The sequence below is a fragment of the Pseudophryne corroboree genome, chromosome 7 (genome assembly GCF_028390025.1).
Source record: "Pseudophryne corroboree isolate aPseCor3 chromosome 7, aPseCor3.hap2, whole genome shotgun sequence".
NCBI lineage: Eukaryota > Metazoa > Chordata > Amphibia > Anura > Myobatrachidae > Pseudophryne > Pseudophryne corroboree.
The window spans coordinates 60,496,325-60,524,288 of record NC_086450.1 but is presented as its reverse complement, the minus strand read 5'-3'; the positions used below and the strand labels follow the sequence as shown (position 1 = coordinate 60,524,288).

Here is a 27,964-nt window from a genome sequence, read left to right as displayed (position 1 = left end):
GCAGCATCTTTTAGGGTGGTCGTATCCTGTGACGGCAGGGCTACCCTCTTGGATAAGCGTGTTAAAGCTTTGTCTACCCTAGGGGAGGATTCCCAGCGTAACCTGTCCGTTGGCGGGAAAGGATACGCCATAAGCATCCGTTTGGAAATCTGCAGATTTCTATCTGGAGATTCCCAAGCCTTTTCACATAACTCATTTAACTCATGTGAAGGGGGAAAGGTCACCTCTTGCCTTTTTTCCCCATACATATAAACCCTCTTGTCAGGGACTGGGGTTTCCTCTGTGATGTGCAACACATCCTTCATTGCTATAATCATGTAACGGATGGCTTTAGCCATTTTAGGCTGTAACTTTGCATCATCGCCATCGACACTGGAGTCAGAATCCGTGTCGATATCCGTGTCAACAATTTGGGATAGTGGGCGCTTCTGAGACCCTGACGGCCTCTGCGACATAGGATCAGGCATGGGCTGAGACCCCGGCTGTCCTAAGGCTTCAGCTTTATCCAACCTTTTATGCAAGGAAGTAACATTATCATTTAAAACCTTCCACATAGCCATCCAATCGGGTGTCGGCGGCGACCCCACATTAATTTGTTCCCGCTATGCTTCCACATAGCCTTCCTCGTCAAACATGCCGACACAAGCGTACCGACACACCACACACACAGGGGATGCTCTTTTTGAAGACCGTTTCCCCACAAGGCCTTTTGGAGAGAGAGTATGCCAGCACACACCCCAGCGCTATATGACCCAGGAATCACACAGTAACTTAGTGTTAACCCAGTAGCTGCTGTATATACTGTTTTTGCGCCAAATTTATGTGCCCCCCCTCTCTTTTTACCCTCTTCTACCGTGATTCTGCAGGGGAGAGCCTGGGGAGCTTCCTCTCAGCGGAGCTGTGGAGATAAAATGGCGCTGGTGAGTGCTGAGGAAGAAGCCCCGCCACCTCAGCGGCGGGCTTCTGTCCCGCGTTTGTGTGTAAAAATATGGCGGGGGCCCATGCATATATACAGTGCCCAACTGTATATATGCCCACTTTTGCCAAGAGGTCTCTAATTGCTGCCCAGGGCGCCCCCCCCTGCGCCCTGCACCCTACAGTGACCGGAGTATGTGGGTTTAGTGTGGGAGCAATGGCGCACAGCTGCAGTGCTGTGCGCTACCTCATATGAAGACTGGAGTCTTCTGCTGCCGATTTCGAAGTCTTCTTGCTTCTGTCACCCGGCTCTGCGAGGGGGACGGCGGCGCGGCTTCGGGATCGGACGACAAAGGGTGCGATCCTGTGTACGATCCCTCTGGAGCTAATGGTGTCCAGTAGCCTAAGAAGCATGACCTATCCGCAGTTAGTAGGTTTGCTTCTCTCCCCTCAGTCCCACGTAGCAGAGAGTCTGTTGCCAGCAGATCTCTCTGAAAAAAAAAAAACCTAACAAAATACTTTCTTTTTAGCAAGCTCAGGAGAGCTCACTAAGTAGCACCCAGCTCGTCCGGGCACAGATTCAAACTGAGGTCTGGAGGAGGGACATAGAGGGAGGAGCCAGAGCACACCAGTATCCAAAGTCTTTCTTAAAGTGCCCTGTCTCCTGCGGAGCCCGTCTATTCCCCATGGTCCTTACGGAGTCCCCAGCATCCAGTAGGACGTTAGAGAAAACACAGTAATATACAGGTCTCATATGCAATAGGTACTAAAAATTAACAATGCATACTAAGAAGTAGAGAGAATTTTTAGTACTGTATACCCTGCCTCCGTAGAGCGGGATACAGGGAGACTCACCACACTTCCATATCCAAGCAAAGACGCTCGTAAGACGATGAGTGGATTCAGACGCTACTGGTGTACACTGCCGCTCTTGATAACTGATAACGGACGCTGAGCGACTTCCACGTGTATGCAGACGCTAAGGCCTGCGACTCGGTCTGGCGGGTTTATCTCCAGTGTACACAACCGCAGATTCTAAGCTGCGACCGAGTACCCTCGTGGTAGCGTCTGAGCCGGAAGTGAGGTCATTCAGTTTATGAAACGAGACACCCGCGGGAACTGGCCATGAACTCGGAGGAGGGATGGCCAGGAGAGCGTCTGAATCCCCCTGTTGACTTAAACTCCCAGGATCGCGGCCTCTACCTAGTCCTGGCGCCTATGATCCACAGAGCGTAGCGCTATCGCACTCTTGATGTTCGGCGCATCAACACACTGTTTGTAGTCTCCACCAAAATCAGTGTAGCTGTGTCCTGACCCCTCTAGTAAGAGGGAGTCCATAGACTCACCGTCTCCCCATGCTCCGGCCTCAGCCTGGTTACGTCTGCTGGACCTGCTAGAACATCCGACACAGACACCCGTCGAGACAGCACTGATACCCGAAGGTAAGCGTTGTTGCGACCCGGTGGGGAGTTGTTGGAGCGACTCTTTCTAGTATGCGTTTAAGACGCTGTTAAGAGAAGTCGCTCAAAAAAACAATATAGTAAGTCTATAAAAATAAAATAATAAAAGCTTGAGGCTGCTCTCACAGCAGCCCTGTGACAATGCGGCTTCCTGCCGCACCAAGCAAAAAACTGATCTGACTGAGTCAGTGGGTGGGACTATATAGTGGAGGCCCCAATGCATCCTGGGAGGCCAGAAAGTAGGGGGTTGGAAACATTTTGAAACATAGGTCTGGTCAGCAAAAAAAAAAATAAGATTTTACTCACCGGTAAATCTATTTCTCGTAGTCCGTAGTGGATGCTGGGAACTCCGAAAGGACCATGGGGAATAGCGGCTCCGCAGGAGACTGGGCACAACTAAAGAAAGCTTTTAGGTCACCTGGTGTGCACTGGCTCCTCCCACCATGACCCTCCTCCAAGCCTCAGTTAGGACACTGTGCCCGGATGAGCTGACATAATAAGGAAGGATTTTGAATCCCGGGTAAGACTCTTACCAGCCACACCAATCACGCCGTATAACTCGTGATACTATACCCAGTTTAACAGTATGAAAACAACTGAGCCTCTCAACAGATGGCTCAACAATAACCCTTTAGTTAACAATAACTATGTACAAGTATTGCAGACAATCCGCACTTGGGACGGGCGCCCAGCATCCACTACGACTACGAGAAATAGATTTACCGGTGAGTAAAATCTTATTTTCTCTGACGTCCTAGTGGATGCTGGGAACTCCGAAAGGACCATGGGGATTATACCAAAGCTCCCAAACGGGCGGGAGAGTGCGGATGACTCTGCAGCACCGAATGAGAGAACTCAAGGTCCTCCTCAGCCAGGGTATCAAATTTGTAGAATTTTGCAAACGTGTTTGCCCCTGACCAAGTAGCAGCTCGGCAAAGTTGTAAAGCCGAGACCCCTCGGGCAGCCGCCCAAGATGAGCCCACCTTCCTTGTGGAATGGGCTTTTACTGATTCAGGATGCGGCAGTCCAGCCGCAGAATGCGCCAGCTGAATTGTGCTACAAATCCAGCGAGCAATAGTCTGCTTAGAAGCAGGAGCACCCAGCTTGTTGGGTGCATACAGGATAAATAGCGAGTCAGTTTTCCTGACTCTAGCCGTCCTGGAAACATTAATTTTCAAGGCCCTGACTACGTCCAGTAACTTGGAATCCTCCAAGTCGCTAGTAGCCGCAGGCACCACAATAGGTTGGTTCAAGTGAAAAGCTGATACCACCTTAGGGAGAAACTGGGGACGAGTCCTCAATTCCGCCCTATCCATATGGAAAATCAGATAAGGGCTTTTACATGACAAAGCTGCCAATTCTGACACACGCCTGGCTGAAGCCAAGGCCAGTAACATGACCACTTTCCACGTGAGATATTTTAGATCCACGGTTTTAAGTGGCTCAAACCAATGTGATTTTAAGAAACTCAACACCACGTTGAGATCCCAAGGTGCCACTGGAGGCACAAACGGGGGCTGAATATGCAGCACTCCTTTCACAAACGTCTGAACTTCAGGTAGTGAAGCTAGTTCTTTCTGGAAGAAAATCGACAGAGCCGAGATCTGTACCTTAATGGAGCCAATTTCAGGCCCATAGTCACTCCTGCTTGCAGGAAATGCAGAAATCGACCTAGTTGAAATTCCTCTGTTGGGGCCTCTTTGGCCTCACACCAAGCAACATATTTCCGCCATATGCGGTGATAATGCTGTACAGTCACATCTTTCCTGGCTTTAATCAGCGTAGGAATGACTTCCTCCGGAATGCCCTTTTCCTTCAGGATCCGGCGTTCAACCGCCATGCCGTCAAACGCAGCCGCGGTAAGTCTTGGAACAGACAGGGCTCCTGCTGCAGCAGGTCCTGTCTGAGCGGCAGAGGCCATGGGTCCTCTGAGATCATCTCTTGAAGTTCCGGGTACCACGCTCGTCTTGGCCAATCCGGAACCACGAGTATTGTTCTTACTCCTCGTTTTCTTATTATTCTCAGTACCCTTGGTATGAGAGGCAGAGGAGGGAACACATAAACTGACTGGTACACCCACGGTGTCACTAGAGCGTCCACAGCTATCGCCTGAGGGTCCCTTGACCTGGCGCAATATCTCTCTAGTTTTTTGTTTAGGCGGGACGCCATCATGTCCACCTGTGGCCGTTCCCATCGATTTACAATCAGCGTGAAGACTTCTGGATGAAGTCCCCACTCTCCCGGGTGGAGGTCGTGCCTGCTGAGAAAGTCTGCTTCCCAGTTGTCCACTCCCGGAATGAACACTGCTGACAGTGCTAGTACGTGATTTTCCGCCCATCGGAGAATCCTTGTGGCTTCTGCCATTGCCATCCTGCTTCTTGTGCCGCCCTGTCGATTTACATGGGCGACTGCCGTGATGTTGTCTGACTGGATCAGTACCGGCTGGTGTAGAAGCAGGGATTTTGCCTGACTTAGGGCATTGTAAATGGCCCTTAGTTCCAGAATATTTATGTGTAGGGAAGTCTCCTGACTCGACCATAGTCCTTGGAAGTTTCTTCCCTGTGTGACTGCCCCCCAGCCTCGAAGGCTGGCATTCGTGGTCACCAGGACCCAGTCCTGTATGCCGAATCTGCGGCCCTCTAGAAGATGAGCACTCTGCAGCCACCACAGCAGAGACACCCTGGTCCTTGGAGACAGGGTTATTAGGCGATGCATCTGAAGATGCGATCCGGACCATTGGTCCAACAGGTCCCGCTGAAAGATTCTGGCATGGAACCTGCCGAAAGGAATTGCTTCGTAAGAAGCCACCATCTTTCCCAGGACCCGCGTGCAGTGATGCACCGATACCTGTTTCGGTTTCAGGAGGTCTCTGACTAGAGATGACAGCTCCTTGGCTTTCTCCTCCGGGAGAAACACTTTTTTCTGGACTGTATCCAGAATCATACCCAGGAACAGTAGACGTGTCGTCGGAACCAGCTGTGATTTTGGAATATTCAGAATCCAACCGTGCTGGTGTAGCACCTCCTGAGATAGTGCTACTCCCACCAACAACTGCTCCTTGGACCTCGCCTTTATTAGGAGATCGTCCAAGTACGGGATAATTAAAACTCCCTTTCTTCGAAGGAGTATCATCATTTCCGCCATTACCTTGGTAAACACCCTCGGTGCCGTGGAGAGTCCAAACGGCAGCGTCTGGAATTGGTAATGGCAATCCTGTACCACAAATCTGAGGTACTCCTGGTGAGGATAGTAAATGGGGACATGCAGGTAAGCATCCTTGATGTCCAGGGATATCATGTAATCCCCCTCGTCCAGGCTTGCAATAACCGCCTCGAGCGATTCCATCTTGAACTTGAATTTTTTTATGTATGTGTTCAAGGATTTCAAATTTAAAATGGGTCTCACCGAACCGTCCGGTTTCGGTACCACAAACAGTGTGGAATAGTAACCCCGTCCTCGTTGAAGTAGGGGCACCTTGACTATCACCTGCTGGGAATACAGCTTGTGAATTGCCTCTAGCACAGCCTCCCTGCCTGAGGGAGTTGTCGGCAAGGCAGATTTTAGGAACCGGTGGGGAGGAGACGCCTCGAATTCCAGTTTGTACCCTTGAGATACTATTTGCAGGATCCAGGGATCCACCTGTGAGCGAGCCCACTGATCGCTGAAATTTTTGAGGCGGCCCCCCACCGTACCTGGCTCCGCCTGTGGAGCCCCACCGTCATGCGGCGGACTTGGAAGAAGCGGGGGAGGACTTTTGCTCCTGGGAACCTGCTGTTTGTTGCAGCCTTTTTCCCCTACCTCTGCCTCTGGACAGAAAAGACCCGCCTTTTCCACGCCTGTTTTTCTGAGTCCGAAAGGACTGTACCTGATAAAACGGCGCCTTCTTAGGCTGTGAGGGAACATGGGGTAAAAATGCTGACTTCCCAGCAGTTGCTGTGGAAACTAGGTCCGAGAGACCATCCCCGAATAACTCCTCACCCTTATAAGGCAAAACTTCCATGTGCCTTTTTGAATCTGCATCCCCTGTCCACTGGCGAGTCCATAAGCCTCTCCTAGCAGAAATGGACAATGCACTTATTTTAGATGCCAGCCGGCAGATCTCCCTCTGTGCATCTCTCATGTATAAGACGGAGTCTTTTATATGCTCTATTGTTAGCAGAATAGTGTCCCTGTCTAGGGTGTCAATATTTTCTGACAGGGAATCTGACCACGCAGCGGCAGCACTGCACATCCATGCTGACGCAATAGCTGGTCTAAGTATAATGCCTGAGTGTGTATATACAGACTTCAGGATCGCCTCCTGCTTTCTATCAGCAGGTTCCTTGAGGGCGGCCGTATCCGGAGACGGTAGTGCCACCTTTTTAGACAAACGTGTGAGCGCTTTATCCACCCTAGGGGGTGTCTCCCAACGTGACCTATCCTCTGGCGGGAAAGGGAACGCCATTAGTAACTTCTTAGAGATTACCAATCTTTTATCAGGGAAAGCCCACGCTTCTTCACACACTTCATTTAATTCTTCTGATGGGGGAAAAACTACGGGTAGTTTTTTCTCCCCAAACATAATACCCTTTTTAGTGGTACCTGGGTTTATATCAGAAATTTGTAACACCTCTTTCATTGCTTCAATCATGCAACGAATGGCCTTAGTGGACATTAGACTAGACTCATCGTCGTCAACACTGGTGTCAGTATCCGTGTCGACATCTGCGTCTGCCATCTGAGGTAGCGGGCGTTTTAGAGCCCCAGATGGCCTTTGAGACGCCTGGACAGGCACGAGCTGAGAAGCCGGCTGTCCCGCATTTGGCATGTCGTCAAATTTTTTGTGTAAGGAGTCGACACGTGCACGCAATTCCTTCCATAAGTCCATCCACTCAGGTGTCTGCCCCGCAGGGGGTGACATCCCTTCTATAGGCATCTGCTCCGCCTCCACATCATTATCCTCATCAAACATGTCGACACAGCCGTACCGACACACCGCACACACACAGGGAATGCTCTAACAGAGGACAGGACCCACAAAAGCCCTTTGGGGAGACAGAGTGAGAGTATGCCAGCACACACCAGAGCGCTATATAATGCAGGGACTAACTGAATTATGTCCCCTATAGCTGCTGTTATATATACTGCGCCTAAATTTAGTGCCCCCCCCTCTCTTTTTTACCCTTTTCAGTAGTGTAGACTGCAGGGGAGAGCCAGGGAGCATCCTTCCAGCGGAGCTGTGAGGGAGAAATGGCGCCAGTGTGCCGAAGGAGATAGCTCCGCCCCTTTTTCGCGGACAATTCTCCCGCTTTTTTATGGATTCTGGCAGGGGTAATTATCACATATATAGCCTCTAGGGCTATATATTGTGGTATTTTTGCCAGCCAAGGTGTTTTTATTGCTGCTCAGGGCGCCCCCCCCCTAGCGTCCTGCACCCTCAGTGACCGGAGTGTGAAGTGTGTATGAGGAGCAATGGCGCACAGCTGCAGTGCTGTGCGCTACCTTGGTGAAGACTGATGTCTTCTGCCGCCAATTTTCCGGACCTCTTCTTGCTTCTGGCTCTGTAAGGGGGACGGCGGCGCGGCTCCGGGACCGAACACCAAGGCCAGTTCCATGCGGTCGATCCCTCTGGAGCTAATGGTGTCCAGTAGCCTAAGAAGCCCAAGCTGGCTGCAAGCAGGTAGGTTCGCTTCTTCTCCCCTTAGTCCCTCGCTGCAGTGAGCCTGTTGCCAGCAGGTCTCACTGTAAAATAAAAAACCTAATTAAATACTTTCTTTCTAGAAGCTCAGGAGAGCCCCTAGTGTGCATCCAACCTCGGCCGGGCACAAAATCTAACTGAGGCTTGGAGGAGGGTCATGGTGGGAGTAACCAGTGCACACCAGGTGACCTAAAAGCTTTCTTTAGTTGTGCCCAGTCTCCTGCGGAGCCGCTATTCCCCATGGTCCTTTCGGAGTTCCCAGCATCCACTAGGACGTCAGAGAAAAAAAAAAAACCATGCAGGGACATGTGGTCCACATGTCTTGAGACTGCTGTAAAACTGCTCAGATGGAGACCATCCCTTCACTTTAGACTTTGGCCCATTACATTAAGTTGATTCTGCTGGCACCACCACAGGCAGCGAGCATAAACCAGGGCTTAGAAAATGCATGAAGCACAGGACACCCGTAACGGAATCTGCCTGTCCAAGTATTGCACAGCAGGAGTCACACTGTGCTCTGTTTTAGGCATGCCATCATTTGTATTAATGGTGGTACGGGAGAAATGGCTCCTCTAATCAGTCACTCTGTGATGCAGCCCTGGAAAAGTTCCCATGCCGCTAGCATAATGCATGCGACTCCTTGCCTATTGACTGGTGTACAAAAGCTCTACAACCATACACAGCGTCACACCAAAACTCATTTAACAAAAAAAACACACACAAAAAACACAACCCAACGGGTCTGGAAATTAGAAAACTGCAACTTGACAAATCAGCCAGGTGAAAAAAGGGCCGAGACATGCTCTGAGTAATAAACATTTTATTATCTCATTTTCTTCTTTAAGGGCCTTTAATATCAAGCTACAGGGTGACAAAACGTAACACCGCTCTAGTTTCCATGCAGTGTCTGGAGGTAAACGGTCACCCGGGAGAGCTGATGTTACATCTTGGGTGGTATGGAATCGCCATTCTTATAGATACCCATCAGTTTTTAGAGAAATCCATTTGTCATGCCAGGATGAAGCAGGTTCTCCTTGATACCAGAGTGTTGACAGTCTTGTCAAGACAGGCAGCTGATGTTTACGTTGCTTCAGTTACTCCACTTTAACATATAAGGTCTTCACGGTGCAACTCAAATTTATTTACACGGGCAGGGAAAAAATTGTCAAGCTTTGTACGTACGGACTGGCCAGTAAATGGTTAAAACAGGGCTAATCTTGCAATGGAAACCCAATTATCCGAAAACCCTCGTGACACATGCAGTGTCCTTGTGAACGCAGCTTACAGAATGTTCCCCGTGTCTGTAATTACTAAGAGGAAATGATACGCTAACATATTCCACTACTAGTAAGCCGACTGGAAAAACTCACCTCTGGAAAACGGCTATAAGAGGAGGTTTCATTAAGACGTCTCCGCCGGGTGAGACCTAACTCCAACAAAATAGGTGTAACCTATTCATGCACACAAGAGTAATAACTATTGCTAATCTTTCTTAAAATAGCAAACACCATTCTTTAGCCAGTGGAACCTATAGTATATTACTGTGTATTGGACAGGAGGCCTTTTCTGGCAGTAACCTAGTTAACTCCCACACAAGTCAGATTTCAAAGTCTGCTCCTTGATGCAGTCTTCCATCCTCAAGAACCCCTTCAGACCTAGTGCAGCTCACGAGGAGATGGGGTGTGCCTGGTCTGTAGGAGTATAGGGACTGTGCAGTATGAGGACTCAGAAGAACAGGCCATGAAGTGTGGAAGAATCCCCCATGTCTGCCTAACGCTTGCACATTCTTGATGTCAGGCTGGGAGGGAGTGCTAGTTCTCTAGGAAAGCCACGTAGTCAGTGAGCCGAGCCAGCTGCTGTTCGTTGGGGATCAGAGACAGGGGAGCAGAATCTGTGTGGAAAGCAGAACAAACAGTCACTCCAAAACGCCCACCCAAAATGTACCGTGTTACCATGCAGGCCGGCCCACCCTCCCTCATCCCAGACCTGCAGTGCTTTAGGAAATTAGCAACAGAACTGCATGCAGAAACAGTGAGACAGACTGATTTATTTTTAGCGATGTTAGATGAGGAAGGGAGGAGGAAGAGAGGGGGATGGGAGGGAGAAGGGAATTGGGGCCAGATGTGACCTCATTCCCCCGTGATTCTGGGAAGTTGCTTTTCTTTAAAATTAAAAAAGTCTGCCAGCTATTTGTATTAATAACTGCACAAATTAGGCGGCCAAATTAAAAAACATGTTCTAGCACTGGATATTAATTATGGAATTCTTAACGAATGTTGCAAACGCACAGCACAACTTAGAACAAAAAAAAGGAGAATACGCATTACCAAGTGTACACACTGAAAAAAAAAAAAGACTTATCTGAGCTAACAAATTAAGCGATTGCAGAGGTCAGGGAAGACAGAGACTTCTCGTGGAGCAGAAAGGAGAAAACTTGTTCTTCAGCTGCAATTTTAGACTCACACTAAAGAAATATTTAGGCAAACACTAACTTGACCCGAAATAAAAAGAGTGAACTTACAGAGCACCCTACCTGGCTTCTTCGGCATTACCATGCGTGTTGCAGAATCGGCCTGCCAGCCCTGTTCTAAGACACCTGCAAGAGGACAAGTGAGATTTCCGTTCCATAGGCGTAACCAACAAATATAATAAGCCCTTATGTCCCTGGTAAATTTCACAGTACATAGAGAAGCAATCCATGCTCTTAACCCTCCCAAGTGTACCTCTCCCTACTGTAACCCGTGTGCTGGGCCAGAATCTCTCCACTGTAAATTCAAGAGAGATGGACCCGAAAACCAAAAATCAGTACACAAGAGAAAACTAAAATCAGGTACCTCCGGCTTTTCCAGATAGAATTACTGAGGGGCAGATGTATTAAGCCTGGAGAAGTGATAAAGCAGTGATAAGTGGAAGGTGATAACGCACCAGCCAATCATTACAGGTTTGAAAAAATGACGGTTAGGAGCTGGTGCGTTATCATCTTCCACTTCTCCATGCTTAATACATCTGACCCTGTGTATGCAAATCTACCATACATACAGTACCTGAGGAATCTGGACAGCCAATAAATGTTATACCTGATCTGCTGCAGATCACTGCATGCAGGGGCAGATAAAGACACTCAATCCCAGAATACATATATAGATGGCAACCATAAGACATTTAACAGGACCAATGGTAAAGTCACTCAGATACGGTGACTGGGGCAGATGTATTAACCTGGAGAAGGCATAAGGAAGTGATAAACCAGTGATAAGTGCAATGTGATAAACACACCAGCCAATCAGCTCCCATATGTAAATTAACAGTTAGGAGTTGACTGGCTGCTGCATTATCACCTTGCACTTAACACCGATTTATCACTGGTTTATCACTTCCTTTTGCCTTCTCCAGGTTAATACATCTGCCCCTCAATCTGAAATACAGTAGATAATGCGGTCCTCACAAATGGGCCTATTAAAATTATTTCTTATGTCAAAGATGTTCAAAACTATGGTAGCTTTGTACGGTGAGGGTACTGCAGCAGGTATCAGAGATATGGAGCAGTCCAGTAGCTTTTTTTTGGGTACTGCCCAATTTACCAAGTTTTCAGTTTACCAGAAAAGCTTAACATTTTGGAGCTTTTCCCCTGATTTTTAACACCATCTTTAAATGGTATTAACTAATGCCGCATTTAGTCTTCATTTCCAGTATTTTTAATGGCTGCACACGTGCAGTAGCCAAGCCCGGTCCGAAACTAGTAGTAAGCTTATAGTGTAAGATATTACTTTATTCTTTACTTTTCCCCAGGATGGCTCTCATCAGTGCAAAATGTCCCGGATAAAGAACCTTGATAAATAGTATACAGAATGGACTTCCATGATATGCAGAGATAAGAAATTACAGTTATTGGGGGGAAAGGGGGAATGTAAAAAATCTCTTCCACAGAGAGCAAAACAATTTTCCAAATAATGTACAGACGTACAAACTGGTTTATTCAATTTAAAATGTATTCAGAATTCTATTACAATATATAGGGGTATATTCAATTGCAGTCGAAAGCTGCAGTCTGTCGGAAAGACGTCAGTTTTCAACTTTTTTTTAGGTTGGTGGGGGTTCAGACCTATTCAATAGGCCCCAGAATTTTCCGTCATGTCGGGAATTCTGACTCATCGGAAAGCACGTGGATTGGCGTGTTGTTTTGAGTGGTGTGGGGACCGGCGGGTAGGTGAGGACGGGAGAGGTAATTGTGCGGGGAGGGGTTGTTACCTGCCGAAGCCGGGTCCTCCAGGAGGGCATCTGTTCAGTGTCCTGTAACAATCATTCAAACTTTAAAAACTGTCGGAACGATTGTGGAGAACGGCCAAATCCGAGAAGATCCTGTCGAATTTGGCCGTTCATTGAATAGGTCCTGTCTGATCCGTTCCGACAAATGCATGTCGGAATGGATCCGACTTTAATTGAATATACCCCATAGTGGTCAATCCAATTACATGCGATCTTACATGCTCCAGCTTGATAAGGGAGATGTTCAGTGCAGGCGGATCTCTCAAACATACAGTAGCCTAACATCACGCATTTTCCTGTGTGTCCCTACAGGGGTACTAGGTAAAATGCATACTCTAGGGGTAATATCGGGTGCCACGGCCTACTTTCACATACCGTCACTGCCCCTGCATGGTGAGAAACTGAACTGCCCCCTTAAAGTGTATGGTCAGTTTACATCAAACAATCTCCCTAATGTGCAGACAATATATAATTGTACGGCATACCCAACTTTGCATCTTATTTATGCTGCTGATAGAGAAAACGTTTTAGTGAAGCATCCCTGCTTCTTTCCTAAACCTATCTCCGCACCGGGATGGTATCGGGGTCCAGGCATTTAGTTTGCCGGCAGTCAGAATACAGACAACAGCATCTCAACGCTCAGTAACCCGACACCAACTTGGTGAGTACCCTAGCCTAATACCCAACCCTCCTTACCCGTAGCCTGACCCTAACCCTCCCTGCAGCCTTAACCTATACCACACACACACCCCCCACACACACACCCCCCATCCTCCGTGGCTAACCAGTGATGAGTCCTGCAGTCAATAGTTTGGGATTCAGGCGCCAGCTTGTCGATCCTTGTTGGGGTCCCAGTGTCTGAATTCAGAGCAGTGTCGGGATTCCGGCTTCGGTATTCCGGCTGCTATGATCCTCTCTGCACCTACCCTCTGTGTGCGTCATGCGTGTTTTAAGTTAAGCAATTAAACTGCAAACTATCACCTCACATGCAGGATCCTTTGTGCCCAAAGTCTCAGTGTTAAGATAGCATGTACAATTTCTGATATTTGAAAAGTACAAGATAAGCATACGTGTATGTGGGTTCATACATATGAATTAAACCTATACTGCTTATCTTGGACAAAACTCACCTTTAACAGCTTCTTCCACAGGAAGACCAACAAAGGCTGCTAAATCATCAGCAGAAATTGACGTGTAAGCTTGTGACACCAAACCAAATGCGCGCCGCCTTGTTGCATCTGACATGAAAGAAAACGTATATCTTTTTTTCAAATTAACTTGCTAGTACGAAAGTTTGCAGCTTAATCCAATGCATATACCTACATTCCAATACTTTTCCCAATTATGGAGCAACATTTCTTAGACAGGAGCCCCCCCTAGTGGCCACAGCAACATACATTGGGCCTAATTCATATTTGTAAGTAAAGCAAAAAAAAAAAAAAAAACAAGAAGTAACTGTGTCTGGAACAAACCATGTTGCCATTCAAGGGGAGCAAATACATTTGTATTGTTTCTTTGGAGGGTAAATACTGGCTGCTTTTGCAATTAGCCTACATATGTTAGACAGCTTTATTTTTACATTGCAGTTTAGATTTCAGTTCGAACACACCCCACACCTAAACCTCTCTGTACGTTACATCTGCCCCACCTGCAGTGCAACATGGTTTTGTCCAATTGCTCGAATCGTGATTCGACCTATTCAATATATCCCAAAATTTTTCGACAAGTCAATGAATTCAACTTGTTGAAAAGCACGAGGATCGGCGGAATAGCTGCCGATCCACATGCTTGTGTCGAAAACGGGGCCAAAACAGATAGGTTTTGGCCCCCTTTTCGACCATCTCAGTCCGACATAATAAAAATGTCGGACTGAGATGAAGGATTAGAGCGGGGGAGGGGGGGGCCGCAGGGAAACGGGGGGCATATTGGGGAGATCAGCGCTACAGCAGGATGTCACACAGCCGCGCCGCTCACGGCAGCTTCCACCCAGCTCCAGCAAGTGAGGTCACGCTTTCTAAAGCCGGGTGGACACTGCCATGAGGTCGGGCGGATGTGTGACATCCTTCTGCAGCACTACTGTAGCGCTGATCTCCTCCGTCAGCGGGGACAGCTGCCGGCAGGTCTCCCAGTGCCGCCCCTCTCCCTCTCCTCCTCTGGTTCCCTCATCTCAATTCGACTTGAAAAAGTCGAATTGAGATGAGATTTGAATAGGGGTTGTCGAATCCATTCCAACAAATGCATGTCGGAATGGATCTGACACTAATTGAATATACCCCTTAATCTCCGTGGTAAATTAATTCAGCTGGGTAGTCAGATTACAAAAGTGAAGGAGTTTAATTTCCTCTCCCCCCAGAAATATACACAATGCAGCAGCAGACTGCAGTAAAATATGGTTTCCTTACCGCGTACAGCCTCCATGACTGGTTGTATTGTTTCAGACCACTGATGGGCTGCTATGGCGGAATAAATTTCAGGGAACTCTCTTTGCCAGATCCTCTGCCCTACCTCCCAAATCCAACCAAGCTCTGCACTGGCCTACCAGAGAACAAACATAACCATTGTAAATCATCAGCCAGAATGTGATGAAAGATATACACTTGAGGCGGTGAAGCCGGTTTTAGGAGACAGAAAAGCCACAGTTCCAGCTATGGAGTATAGATCCGAGTTTTACACTACGGGTGCAAGCAGAGAAGATGTATCTGTTATCGTGTGCTTACACATCTCTGCGGAACTGAAGGGCTATTCAAAATAGTATAGAAAACAGTTGGATCTCCACTTGTGACTAAGGGGTCTATTTACTAAGCCTTGGATGGAGATAAAGTACCAGTCAATCAGCTCCTAACTGTCATTTTTCAAACACAGCCTGTAACATGGCAGTTAGGAGATGATTGGCTGGAACTTTATCTTCGTTTACTTTTTCTCCATCCAAGACTTAGTAAATAGACCCTAAATGTGTGTAACTCAGTAGCAGACTTACTCTTAGCATAAGTTTGCCATGGGCGTGTAGATGGAAAAGCGCGGACTAGTTAGAGGTACAGTATGCGTATGCACAGATCAGGCAGTTTCAGGCGGATAAGACATAGCCTCATAGGTGTACTTAAAGATTCCTGCTCACACCCACCTGAGGAGCGACCAGAAACCTTAGTTATCTAGTGTTTCCGGGACTAATCATTATGTTACCACAGACCGTAATTGAATAGCTCCAGGCACTTAACCCAGGAACTATACCAATGCAGCAAGCCCTGTGGCTAATTGAATCACCACAGTTGTTACCAAATATCTACATTTTAAATATGTATTTAATGTGTAAATGTCCACATCATCCAAACGAATGCTATTAAAGAACTAATTCATCCACATATTGACTACATTTTACCCGAGGTAATCTTCCCTTTCCCTTTAAACATTTTTGGGGATGATGGCGGTCATGTGACTGACACCAGAATCCCGACAGTCCGGAGGTAAATATCGGGATAACTGTTAGGGGTTAGGCACTGGGAAGGGAGGGGGGAGAGTAAGCCCTATCCGCCCGGTTCCCCCATCCCCGAGGGTTAGGGTAGCGGGGAGGTAAAAGTACTTGACGCCTCAGGCATCAGGATCTTCAGTGTTGCGATGCCTGTGATTGTCATGTGACCGTCGGCATCCCGACAAGTGGTATTTCACACCGAACCCGTACTGTACCGAGCATTGCTTTTCGTTGAATACTCTGAACCAGAGATAGCAAACAATTCAACTAGTTTATTAGACACTCTCACATCAGTCATACATTTCTCATCAACATTCCAGTGGTGTTGAATATATAGCTGGTTTGGGTATGGGATCCCGACCACCACAATGCCAGCAGAGGGGCGAGCGCAACAAGGCCCCTAGTGGGCTCGGTGGCTCACCACAGGGTCTATTCCCACTCTATGGGTGTCGTGGACACCCAGGAGTGGGAATAGCTGTGGCAGCGCTGCCGGCATCCCGGCGTCGTAATTCTGGCCGCCGGGATCCTGACTACATCCCATATATCTGTGCACCCAGATTATGGACGGGTTTACATAACAAAGTAAGCACAGATTACAAAATATATAACTTACAGATTTAACAGCCGGTGGGACCCTTTTCCACAGATAGCGGGCGTTATTCCTGGTAAAGACAAAACACTAGCTGGTAAGTGCAGTAATAACATTAACACTTATGCAACAGAAATACCAGTGATGGAAGCACTTACATGTCATTGTGTAACAGGTATAGCGACAACAGCTGGCAGTACACCTGGGGGGTAGCAACGCCACCTGGGGACTGGAAAAGATATGGATTTAGATAAGGGCTTTTGCATGTTCTAGTGTAGCTGCACCACAGAGTTATTATGCTTGTTGAGGATATAGGATCTAAAAGAAACTCTACACATAACAGCACAGATTCATAGGGTTACATATGTACAGTGAGGAGCGTACTGCAGATACCACTGGGATACATTAACAGGGCTATATTCACACAAAAAAAAAGTTTACAAATTATTCACAGCTGGTCCCTCTCCTTTGCGTACCTGGGTCACATGTGGCTGGCTTCACCAAGAGTAGCAAAGAAGCTAAAAATCACAGTACACAATTCATCTGCATTTCATTCAATAGCCGTATAGCGCCAGATACTAAATACCAAAGTAATTTGGAGTACACTGTATGCAAATACAATTTTTTTTTATTTACAACAGTATATGTGGAGTGCAAAGGTGTAGTGTGTAACCATGAGGCCTGAACCATGCCCCCAACTTCAGCAAACCCCAAACTGAATACTGCTAAAGTGGACAAGGCCAGCATGTGAGGCTAACATGAAGAGTGGGTACAGCCCAGGGGCATGCGTACAGTATGGGTGATACCCAAGGGACGCGCAAACAGCCCCGGTGACAGCCCATGGGCGCACTAGCACAGGCCGGGCAAGTAGGCAAGGCCAATATGAGACAATATTGTACAGAAACCTTAATGGCGCGAAGGGCTATTGGTGTGTATCTTCAATATAGAGGGTTCTAATTGTAAATCAATTCATCTGCAGCAGACCCTACGAAACCAGTCTGTCCCGGATCCAATAAAAAATAAATTTAAAAAAAGGAAGCATGGGTTTGCGCTCATGAATAGATTATTTAAAATCACAATATGCACAGGTGGTTTGATAAAATTAGCATAACATTAAAAATCACATAAGACACAACATTTTAAAAAACAATATTTAAGATAATATATTAGGAACTCAGAGATGGTAAAAGTATCCAAATGTAGCAGTGTTGGATGTGCTCCTTAAATGAAACTATAATAGAAACATTTATCGATACTCCTCAAGAGAGGGCTAATGTATTCTTTTGTAGCAGTCTCAATTATAGGATACAATATAACAGTTATTAATCAGAATCAGCTTTATTGGCCAGGTATACATGCGTATACTAGGAATTTGATTTTGGTTTACAGTGCAACAGGTGAGGGGGGGGGGGGGGGGAAGACACACGTAGGCAAGGGGTGGGGGGGGGGGATATATGCAGTACACAGCTTAAGTAAGAGAGCACAGTGTTCGTTACAATCAGAAGATCAGAGTAGAACGACTGGAAAGTCAACCTGGCGGTTTGTCAGGAGTTCAGCAGGTGGACTGCTTGAGGAAAGAAGCTTTTGAGGCTTCTATTGGTTCTGGTGGGAATGGCCCTGTATCTTTTTCCTGATGGCAGCAAGTTGGGCTCGCCATAGCACGGGTGAGGAGGATCATTGACTATATTGGTCGGCCTTTTTTTGGCTCTGGACCGGTACAGGTCGTGGACAGGCGGGAGGGTCAACTCCGATGATCTTCTCAGCAGACCTCACCACTCTTTGGAGCCTGCGTTTGTCTCTCTCGCTGGCGGAGCTATACCAGACGATAATCGAGGAGCACAGAACAGATTCTACAATTGCGGAGTAGAAAAGGAGCAGGAGATTCTGTGGGATGTTAAACTTCTTAAATTGCCTTAGGAAGAACAGCCTCTGCTGCGCCTTTCCGACGGTGGCATCTGCATTTGGTCCTCACTTGAGGTCTCCAGAGATCGTGGTCCCCAGGAGCTTGAAGGAGTCCACTAGCGACACCACACTATCGGCGATGATTAGTGGGGGTGCTTCCGCTGGGTTCTTCCTAAAGTCTACTACCATCTCAACAGTTTTAAGTGGGTTGAGCTCTAGGTTGTTACAGCTACACCACCGGGCCAACCGATCCACTTCCCGCCTATAGTCCGATTCGTCCCCTTCTCTAGGCCGATAACGGTGGTGACATCGGCGAATTTAATGATTTTAATCGACTGGGACTCTTAATATCCAGCTGAGGGAAAGTCTCCAGAAAGAATTAAGTAGAGTAAGATGTAAAAATGACCCTTCGTAGCTGATCCCAATATCGCATTCCTGTGATGTCACATAGATGATAAACGCCGCTGTTTAGTTTCCTAACAGAGCGTCCTCGGTTATGATGAATTACCGCGTCCTTACTGGTCTCAGCGGCCACTCACAGCGGCTTCTCCGCCTCTTAATCACAGTAGTAGCCGTCGGAAATTTCCGACAGATACTACTGTGATTGATAACGGGTTGAGACTAAATCCCCTTTTGTTTCAGTAGCTGAAGAGAAACTAGACTATTTATTCTAAGCCCTCTATTTCCTCTCTTGTTTACGTGCATTTTTGGATACTCTCACCATCTGAGTTCCTAATATATTATCTTGAATATTGTTTTTTAAAATGTCTTATGTGACATAACTGTTATGCTAATTATTATCAGACCACCTGTGCATATTGTGATTTTAAATAATCTATTCATCAGAGCAAACCCATGCTTCCTTTTTTTGAAGGCCATGATATGAGGCTAAAAGGAAGGGGAAGGGGGCTTGACAGCCCAGGGGCACAAGCACAGCGCCCCGGTAAAACGGCTCAGGGTCACGCGTGCAGCATCCGGGTGACAGCTCAGGGTCAAACGTGCAGCCCGGGTGACAGCCAGGGGTCACATGTGCAGCAAGGGTGACACCTCAGGGGCACACTCACAGCCCAGGTAATGCATACAGCCCGGGTGACAGCCAAGGGTCACATGTGCTGCTCGGGTGACAGCCAAGGGTCACACTCACGGCCCAGGGTAATGCATACAGCCCGGGTGACAGCGCAGGGTCACACGTACTGCAGAGCAGTCAGACCACTCTCAGACGTTCCCCACCTCCAGCTCTTGCTCCTCGCTCTGCTCTAGAAGCCGCTGGAAGGACACCGGGTTTTCCGCCATCACGGCAACTGGCATGTTCACCTCGGTGCCCGGGCTCTCGTCCCGCACCGCCGCCAACACTGCACTTCCGCTTCCGGATCAGACCGAGAGGTGGTGGGTGGGGCGCGTCAGAAGCGCCTCCCTCGGATTGGCTGGTGAGCAACGGCTCCTGATTGGTGGACACGCCTCGATTGGTCAGCCTCACAAACCAATGGGCTCGGAGGAGGGAACGTGTGTGTGTGTGAGAGAGAGAGAGAGAGTGGGCGGGGCTGTGCGGCTACTGGTCTCCGGGACCTAAGAGGACAGCAGCAGCAGCACATAGCGCAGCCCCTAACTAGGCTTTCCTTCTGCCTCTGCTCATCCCCACTGCCTCCCTGCACCTACATCCACAGCCGGAGGAAGACAGCAGCAACGAGAAGCCAACCAGCTCCTGTCATTTTTCAAACACAGCCTGTGACATGGCGGTTAGGAGCTGCGTGGCTGCTACTTTATCTCTCTCGGAGGCTTAGTAAATTATACACTAGGTGTTGTCGGTAATGTGCTTAGCTTCAGACCACGCATTATATGAGAGCGCTGGGGTAAAGCATCTGATGGGGTCCTGCAGTATTTCTCTTATACTCTTCCCCCCTCTCTTCTTCCCACCTTTGCCTCCTTTGGGATGTCAGAGCTATGACGATCATGCCACAGCCAATCAGAAAGCCGGAAAAAGTAAAAATGTCATCAAGCTGGGTGCGATCAGGCAGGGGTGATGAAGCGCTTTCTGTTCCTCCTCATCTGCTGTGAGCCTGGGACTATACCGGATGCCTCTATCCTAGCTGCGGCACTAGACTTGGTGATCCGTCAGGTTATCCTTAGGGGCCCATCTAGCGACCCGCCTCCAAGCTGCCTGACGGCCAATACGGCAGACGGGCGACCGTCACCCGGCTCCATAGCAATGCATGGTAATATGGACAAGATTGTCCATATTGGCCTGCAGGTTTAATCGAGCCGGCACCAGCGATGACCGAGCGCGGGGCCACACAATGTTCATCGCTGGTGCCTGCACACTGAAAGATATGAACGGTATCTTGTTCATATCTTTCACTGGTATTGACCAGTGTGTAGGGTCCATAAAAATTGCTGACAGATATATGGGTCGGGTGTGGTATTGAAGGTCGACCACACTTAGGTCGACAGTGTATAGGTCGACCACTATTTGTCGACAGGTCAAAAAGTCGACATGAGTGTTTTTTTTTAATTGTGTGGTTTTTGCTGTACAGTGACCGGGAAACCCAATTAGTGCTTCGCTCGCCATACCTCGGGCAAGGTGCCTCGCTCTGCTACCGCTGCACTCAGCACAGGTTACCATTCCCAATCGTAGTCTATATGGATCGTAAAGTATGAAAAAGTCCAAAATCAGAAGAAAAATGTGAAAAACTCATGGCGACCTTTTGTCTTAGAACATGTCAACCTAGAGACCCTGTTGACCTAGAAACCCTGTCGACCTAGTTACTGTCGACCAATAGTGGTCAACCTAGTCACTGTCGACCGAAGTCTTGTCGACCTAGAGACCGGATACCATATGGGTCATTCCATGCCTGTTCTCCCAGGCATGACACCCACCGACACGGGATTTTCATGATCCTTTGTACACTTGATACTACCACAGAGCTACTAACTCATGTCAATTTTTTCTGCTCTAGGCCTCATAGTTTTTGAGTTATAGGGGGGGGGTCAAAATTTTGAAAAATTGCTGAGAAATGCTGCTACTAATGCTCCGTTTGTTCTGAGGTGTATCTGGGGAAAAAATCACATCTCGGTGCCTGGTCCACGTATCACTTTGAAATGTTGACCCTTTTGTCAATTGAAATATGGAGATTTTGGAAAAAAATGTTTTAGCAATCTTGCTTAACTCCGAGAGTTCTTTATACATTCCTTTATGTCATGCTTAATTTTTTTTAGCAAAAAAAAAAGTGGGTTCAATTAGCATTATCAACCTAAGGCAGGTGAGTTTTTTTGTTCAAAGTTAACCTTAAAATATACTTTAAAAAGGCGATGAAAGACCCCCTATATCTCAAAAACTATGAGGCCTAGAGCAGAAAACATTTACATGGGTTAGTAGCTCTGTGGTAGTATGAAGTGTACAAAGGGGGTCATTCCGACCTGATCATAGCTGTGCTAAATTTAGCACAGCTGCGATCACTGACACAGACATGCGGGCGGACGCCCAGCACAGGGCTAGTCCGCCTCGCATGTCTAGGCCGGCCCCACCGCACAAGTACAAAAGCATTGCACAGCAGCGATGCTTTTGTACTTGTAGAGTAACTCCCAGCCAGCGCAGCTCCTGCGACTGGCTGGGAGTTACTTGGCAGCCGCTGCGGCCCACCCCACGCATGGTCCAGCCACGCCTGTGTTGGCCGGACTGCACCTTGAAAACGGTGGGCAAACGCCACTGTGCCGCTACCTCCCGCCCAGCGACCGCCTCTGCCTGTCAATCAGGCAGAGGCGATCGCTAGGCAACAACAGCTGTCGGCCTTCTGGCATGCGCCTGCGCAGTTCTGACCCGATCGCACCGCTGCGAAAAACTGCAGCGTGCGATCGGGTCGGAATGACCCCCAAAGTATCATCAAAATCTGAATTGGTGGGTGTCATGCCTGGGTGAACTGGCACGGAATGACCCTAATGCAATCCATAGTCAAGTACATTTTCTAAATATTTTCCCATAATTCTAATGAGTATATCCCCCCTCTATTCATTTCAGTGCATTGCATAATATTCCTTGTACAGGTATGGCATCAGTTTTCTCTAGTGCTTGGGATTTCAATGTTACTGAAGTGTCCACAGACACCTATGATTAAATTGCGCCAAATAGCTCCAGGTACAGGGGGCACAGGTATTTTAAAAGCATGGAGACCCTACTGTATCTACAGTATAACTAAATTGCTAGTACTTTGCTGCTGGTTGTACCAACACGCAGGGCCGGTGCTAGGGTGTTCGGCGCCCCCCTGCAAACTATAAAATTGCGCCCTCCCATATTCCGTTGGCGTGCGCCGGGAAAAGGGGTGTGGTCTCACAACTAAGGGGCATGGCCACACAATAGTACCCCCATTTAAAATTACGCCACAATGTAGCACAATCTTATTAATCTTATACGTAATGCCCCACCCGTAGTAGTAGCGTCTTTATATGTAATGCACCCCAGTAGTAGTAGCACCCTTATACATAATGCACTCACAGTAGTAGTAGCATCCTTATACATAATGCCCCCCAGTAGTAGTAGCATCCTTATACGTAGTGCCCCCCCAGTAGTAGTAGCATCCTTATACATAATGCACACAGAGTAGTAGTAGCATCCTTATACGTAGTGCACCCCCAGTAGTAGATGCGTCCTTATATACGTAATGCCCCCCCCCCAGTAGTAGAAGCGTCCTTATACGTAGTGCACCCCCAGTAGTAGAAGCGTCCTTGTACGTAATTCCCCCCTAGTAGTAGTAGCGTCCTTATACGTAATGCCCCCCCACAGTACTAGTAGCGTCCTTATACGTAATGCCCCCCCCAGTAGTAGCATCTTTACATGTAATGCCCCCCCCCCCTGTAGTAGTAGCGTCCTTATGCATAATGCCCCCCCAGTAGTAGCATCCTTATACGTAATGCCCCTCTAGTAGTGGTAGCATTGTTATACGTAATGCCCCCCGAGTAATAGTAGCGTCCTTATATATAATGCCCCCAAGTAGTAGTAGCGTTCTTATACGTAATGCCCCCCCCCAGCAGTAGTAGCGTCCTTATACGTAGTGCACCCCCAGTAGTAAAAGCGTCCTTATACGTAATTCCCCATAATAGTAGTATCGTCCATATACGTAATGCCCCACAGTAGTAGTAGCGTCCTTTTACATAATGCACCCCCAGTAGAAGCCTCCTTTTATGTAATTCCCCCGTAGTACTAGTAGCGTCCTTATAAGTAATGCCCCCCCCCAGCAGTAGTAGCGTTGTTACGCGTAATGCCCCCCCCTGTAGTAGCGTCCTTATATGTAATGCACCCTCCCAGTAGTAGTAGCGTTGTTACGCGTAAAGCCCCCCTGTAGTAGTAGCATCCTTATACGTAGTGCACCCACAGTAGTAGTAACATCCTTATACGTAATTCCCCCCTAGTAGTAGTATCGTCCTTATAAATAATGGCCACCCCAGTAGTAGCGTAGTTTCACGTAATGCCCCCCTGTAGTAGTAGCGTCCTTATACGTAATGCCCCCCCAGTAGTAGTAGCGTCCTTGCATGTAATGGCCTCCCCCAGTAGTAGCGTCATTATACGTAATGCCCCCCCCAGTACTAGCGTCCATAAAGTGCGCGTACGCAGACATACCTCACACACACAATTCACACATATATACACACACATACACACCCACCCACCATATGCACACACACACACCACTTACCTAAGCCAGTCTCCCTCTGTACTGCAGTGCAGCCTGGTCAGTGTAGCTCCGCCCCTTCTGTCCCTGTTAGCCCCGCCCCCTTTCGGCCCGTTTAGCTCCGCCCCCGTCTGTCCCGTACTCAGCCGCTGTCACACGGGGAGGGGAGGCAGGAGGTTTTTGATTCTGCAGACGCTGCTGCCAGTGACTGTCATACAGTGACAGACACAGCAGCAGCAGGGGGGACAGGAGTCACAGGACGGCGCAGCAGTGAAGGGATTCAGAGCAGGGAAAGCGCCTCTCTGTCCCAGCGCCTCCCTGCACTGCATCCCTTCGCTGAGCGGGTAGCGCCGGGCCTGCCAACATGCTTGTTAATAATCTAATTGGTTTTGTGATTGTATTATCATGCATTGCAGTCAGACAAATATTCTGAAATATCCAGCCAATATTGCTCTGTGTATGAGGACAGTATAATGTATTAAAATAATGGAAGTGTGAACTGGATTAAGTTTACGGAACAGTATTTGCAAATAGTTCTATGAAACAATGTATTTTCATAACAGCAAATTATTTTTACTAGTTTAACAACAGACAAACTTTCAGATAAATGCCCAGATTATACTGGAGATTTGCACCTTGCTATTCTTAGAGCCAGGGCCGGCTCCAAGATCCCGTTGCTGGTTCATTCAGGGGTCTATTCATGTAATAAATGACACATGAATTCTTGCTTACCGACGCCGGGATCCCGGCAGCATACCGACGCCGGGATCTCGGCGAGGAGGGGCGAGTGCAGCAAGCCCCTTGCGGGCTCGGTGGCGACCTGCGGTCGCCACGGGTTCTATTCCCACTCTATGGGTGTCGTGGACACCCACGAGTGGAAATAGTCCCTATTGGTCGGCATGCCAACCATCGGGAAAGTGAGCCGTCGGGCTTGTGGAGGAGGTCATGTGACTGTCGGTCAGCTGACCGGCGGTCACATGAATACCACCCCTATACATCGCATTAGTTCGATGTGATATATAACTTTGGTAAGTAGCAATTCATGTATACTAACCTCATTGTACCATCTGAACTACAGTGCGGTAACTGCACTGAAGCTCAATGCTCCCATGCTCTCTGCCCAGCACCGCTGCTGGCTTTGACCCCTGACCTCTCGGCAGCCCCTGCAGCCTCCTGGGAACACAGCCTGATGCAATATATAGCTTTGGTAAGTAGCAATTCATGTATACTCACCTCTCCGGTGATGCGATCCGATATCCCAGGGTCCAGTGGTGAGGTCATCTCTGGCGGGCCCCTCTGTGGTGGTTGGAGTCAGCCAGCGGGTCCCTCTGCGCAGGAGCTGCAGGGAGGTCAGGGGGCAAAGCCAGCACGGGTGCTGGACCGAGAGCAGGGAAGCGGCAATAACTCAGGTTTTAGCGGCAGTGGAAAAGAAGCATAACTAAAGTTTTAAAACCCATTTTAAGCTTAGCTTCCACTTGTTTGTGTCTTCCACACATACAGGCAGATAACCTTACACTGGCAGATCAGGCAGCCTAAACATCTGCTCCTTATAGAAACTCCTTGAACTAACTCCTCCACTCCTCATCTTCCTACTCTCCCTCTCTCTCCTTTCTCTGTCACTCACTTTATTTGGCTGCTGGTGTGAAACCAGCTCCTGAGGGTCCAGATCCCTTTCTTATTCCCTATCCCAAGCATGCCTGTTGCTGTAGCTGGGTACAAGGGCCTAATTCAGACCTGATTGCAACAGCAAAAGTTTTCTTTAATGGGAAAAACCATGTGCAGTGCAGGTGGGGCAAATGTAACATGTGCAGAGAGAGTTAGATTTGGGTGGGGTGTGTTCAAACTGAAATCTAAATTGCAGTGTAAAAATTAAGTAGCCAGTATTTACCCTGCACAGAAACAATCCAACCCACCCAAATCTAACCTACGCCGATCGCTGACAAGGTGACCGGCTGCACTAAACACTCTTTCGGAGTACACACTGGACGGGGGGGGGGGGGGGGCAACTTAGGTAAAATAAAGCCAGTTTGTGCAAGGGCGTCCAAATTGCCTCTTTTTCCTGCCAATATACATGCCTACTTGGATGATGCTGTCACTCATATAATCCTCCACCATACTTTCAATGGTGACAGAATCATATGCAGTGACAGTAGACATGTCAGTAATCATTGGCAGGTCCTTCAGTCCGGACCAGATGTCAGCTTTCAGAGCACTACATTTTGGCCACCATGCTCGATCCTAGGTTAAAATGTAGTGCTCTGATTTCAACAGATTGACCACCCTTGAATCCTGGCAAAGCGAATGAAGGGCTCCACCCACAAGTCCCACATACTTTGCGGAATCGCTCCGTCTTAGCTCCTCCTTCAATTTCTCCAGCTGCTTCTGCAAAAGCCTGATGAGGGGAATGACCTGACTCAAGCTGGCAGTGTCTGAACTGACTTCACGTGTGGCAAGGTCGAAAGGTTGGAGAACCTTGCACAAGACAGAAATCATTTTCCACTGCACTTGAGTCAGGTGCATTCCCCCTCCTTTGCCTATATCGTAGGTGGATATATAGGATTTAATGGCCTTTTGCTGCTCCTCCATCCTCTGAAGCATATAGAGTGTTGAATTCCTCATCGTTATCACCTCTTGCTTCAGTTGATGGCAGGGCAGGTTCAGGAGTGTTTGCTGGCGCTCCAGTCTTTGGCACGCGGTGGCAGAATGTCGAAAGTGGCCCACAATTTTTCGGGCCACCGACAGCATCTCCTGTACACCCCTGTCATTTTTCAAAAAATTCTGCACCACCAAATTAATTGTATGTGCAAAATATGGGACGTGCTGGAATTTGCCCAGATGTAATGCACGCACAATATTGGTGGCGTTGTCCGATATCACAAATCCCCAGGAGAGTCTAATTAGGGTAAGCCATTCTGCAATGATGTCCCTCAGTTTCCGTAAGAGGTTGTCAGCTGTGTGCCTCTTACGGAAAGCGGTGATACATAGCGTACCCTGCCTAGGAATGAGTTGGCATTTGCGAGATGCTGCTACTGGTGCCGCTGCTGTTGTTGCTGCGGGAGGCCATACATCTACCCAGTGGGCTGTCACAGTCATATAGTCTTTAGTCTGCCCTGTTCCACTTGTCCACATGTCCGTGGTTAAGTGGACACTAGATACAACCGCATTTTGTAGGACACTGGTGACTCTTTTTCTGACGTCTTTGTACATTCTCGGTATCGCCTGCCTAGTGAAGTGGAACCTAGATGGGATTTGGTACCGGGGACACAATACCTCCATCAATTGTCTAAATCCCACTGCACTAATGGCGGATACCGGATGCACGTCCAACATAAGTGTCAAGGCCTCAGTTATCCGCTTTGCAACAGGATGACTGCTGTCATATTTCATCTTCCTCACAAAGGACTGTTGGACAGTCAATTGCTTAGTTGAAGTAGTACAAGTGGTCTTCCGACTTCCCCTCTGGGATGACGATTGACTCCCAGCAGCAACAGCTGGCGTACCACTCAAGGATCCTCCGGAGGAATCCCGGTTAGGAGAGGAATCCTCAGTCTTGACAGTGACATGGCCTGCAGGACTACTGACGTTCCTGACTGAGGAGGAAGTTGACGTTGAGGGAGTTGGTGGTGTGGCTTTCAGGAGCTTGGGTACAGGAGGAAGAAGGGATTTAGGTATCAGTGGACTGCTTACGCTCTTACCCAAAGTTACACAACTTGACACTGACTTATGATGAATGCACTGCAGGTGACGTATAAGGGAGGATGCTCCTAGGTGGTTAACATCCTTACCCATACTTATTACAGATTGACAGAGGCAACAGATGGCTTGACACCTGTTGTCCGGATTTGTGGAGAAATAATTCCACCCCGAAGAGGTGGCTGTTTTGGTAGTTTTCACAGGCATCACAATGGGCTTCTTCATCCCACAGACAACAAGTGTCTCCCCCGGTGCCTGACTTAAACAAACCACCTCACCATCAGAATCCTCCTTGTCAATTTCCTCCCCAGCGCCAGCAACACCCATATCCTCCTC

At 48.1% G+C, this 27,964-nt stretch overlaps 1 protein-coding gene across 2 annotated transcripts; it reads right to left on the bottom strand.

The window, feature by feature from the left end:
• Positions 1–8,855: 8,855 nt before the first annotated feature.
• COPS8 (COP9 signalosome subunit 8) lies at positions 8,856–19,674 on the bottom strand. Of its 2 annotated transcripts, none has more exons than XM_063933211.1 (7): positions 19,506–19,674; positions 16,532–16,602; positions 16,398–16,446; positions 14,721–14,853; positions 13,449–13,556; positions 10,586–10,648; positions 8,856–9,943 (listed from the first exon to the last, which is right to left on the bottom strand). In XM_063933211.1, exons 1-7 carry the CDS (start codon positions 19,581–19,583, stop codon positions 9,864–9,866), a joined length of 582 nt encoding a protein of 193 aa, XP_063789281.1. In that variant the 5' UTR covers positions 19,584–19,674; the 3' UTR covers positions 8,856–9,863. The 2 variants fall into 2 exon arrangements, with proteins under 2 accessions (XP_063789281.1, XP_063789280.1); XM_063933210.1 differs by having other exon boundaries at positions 10,574–10,648; positions 19,506–19,673.
• Positions 19,675–27,964: the final 8,290 nt, after the last annotated feature.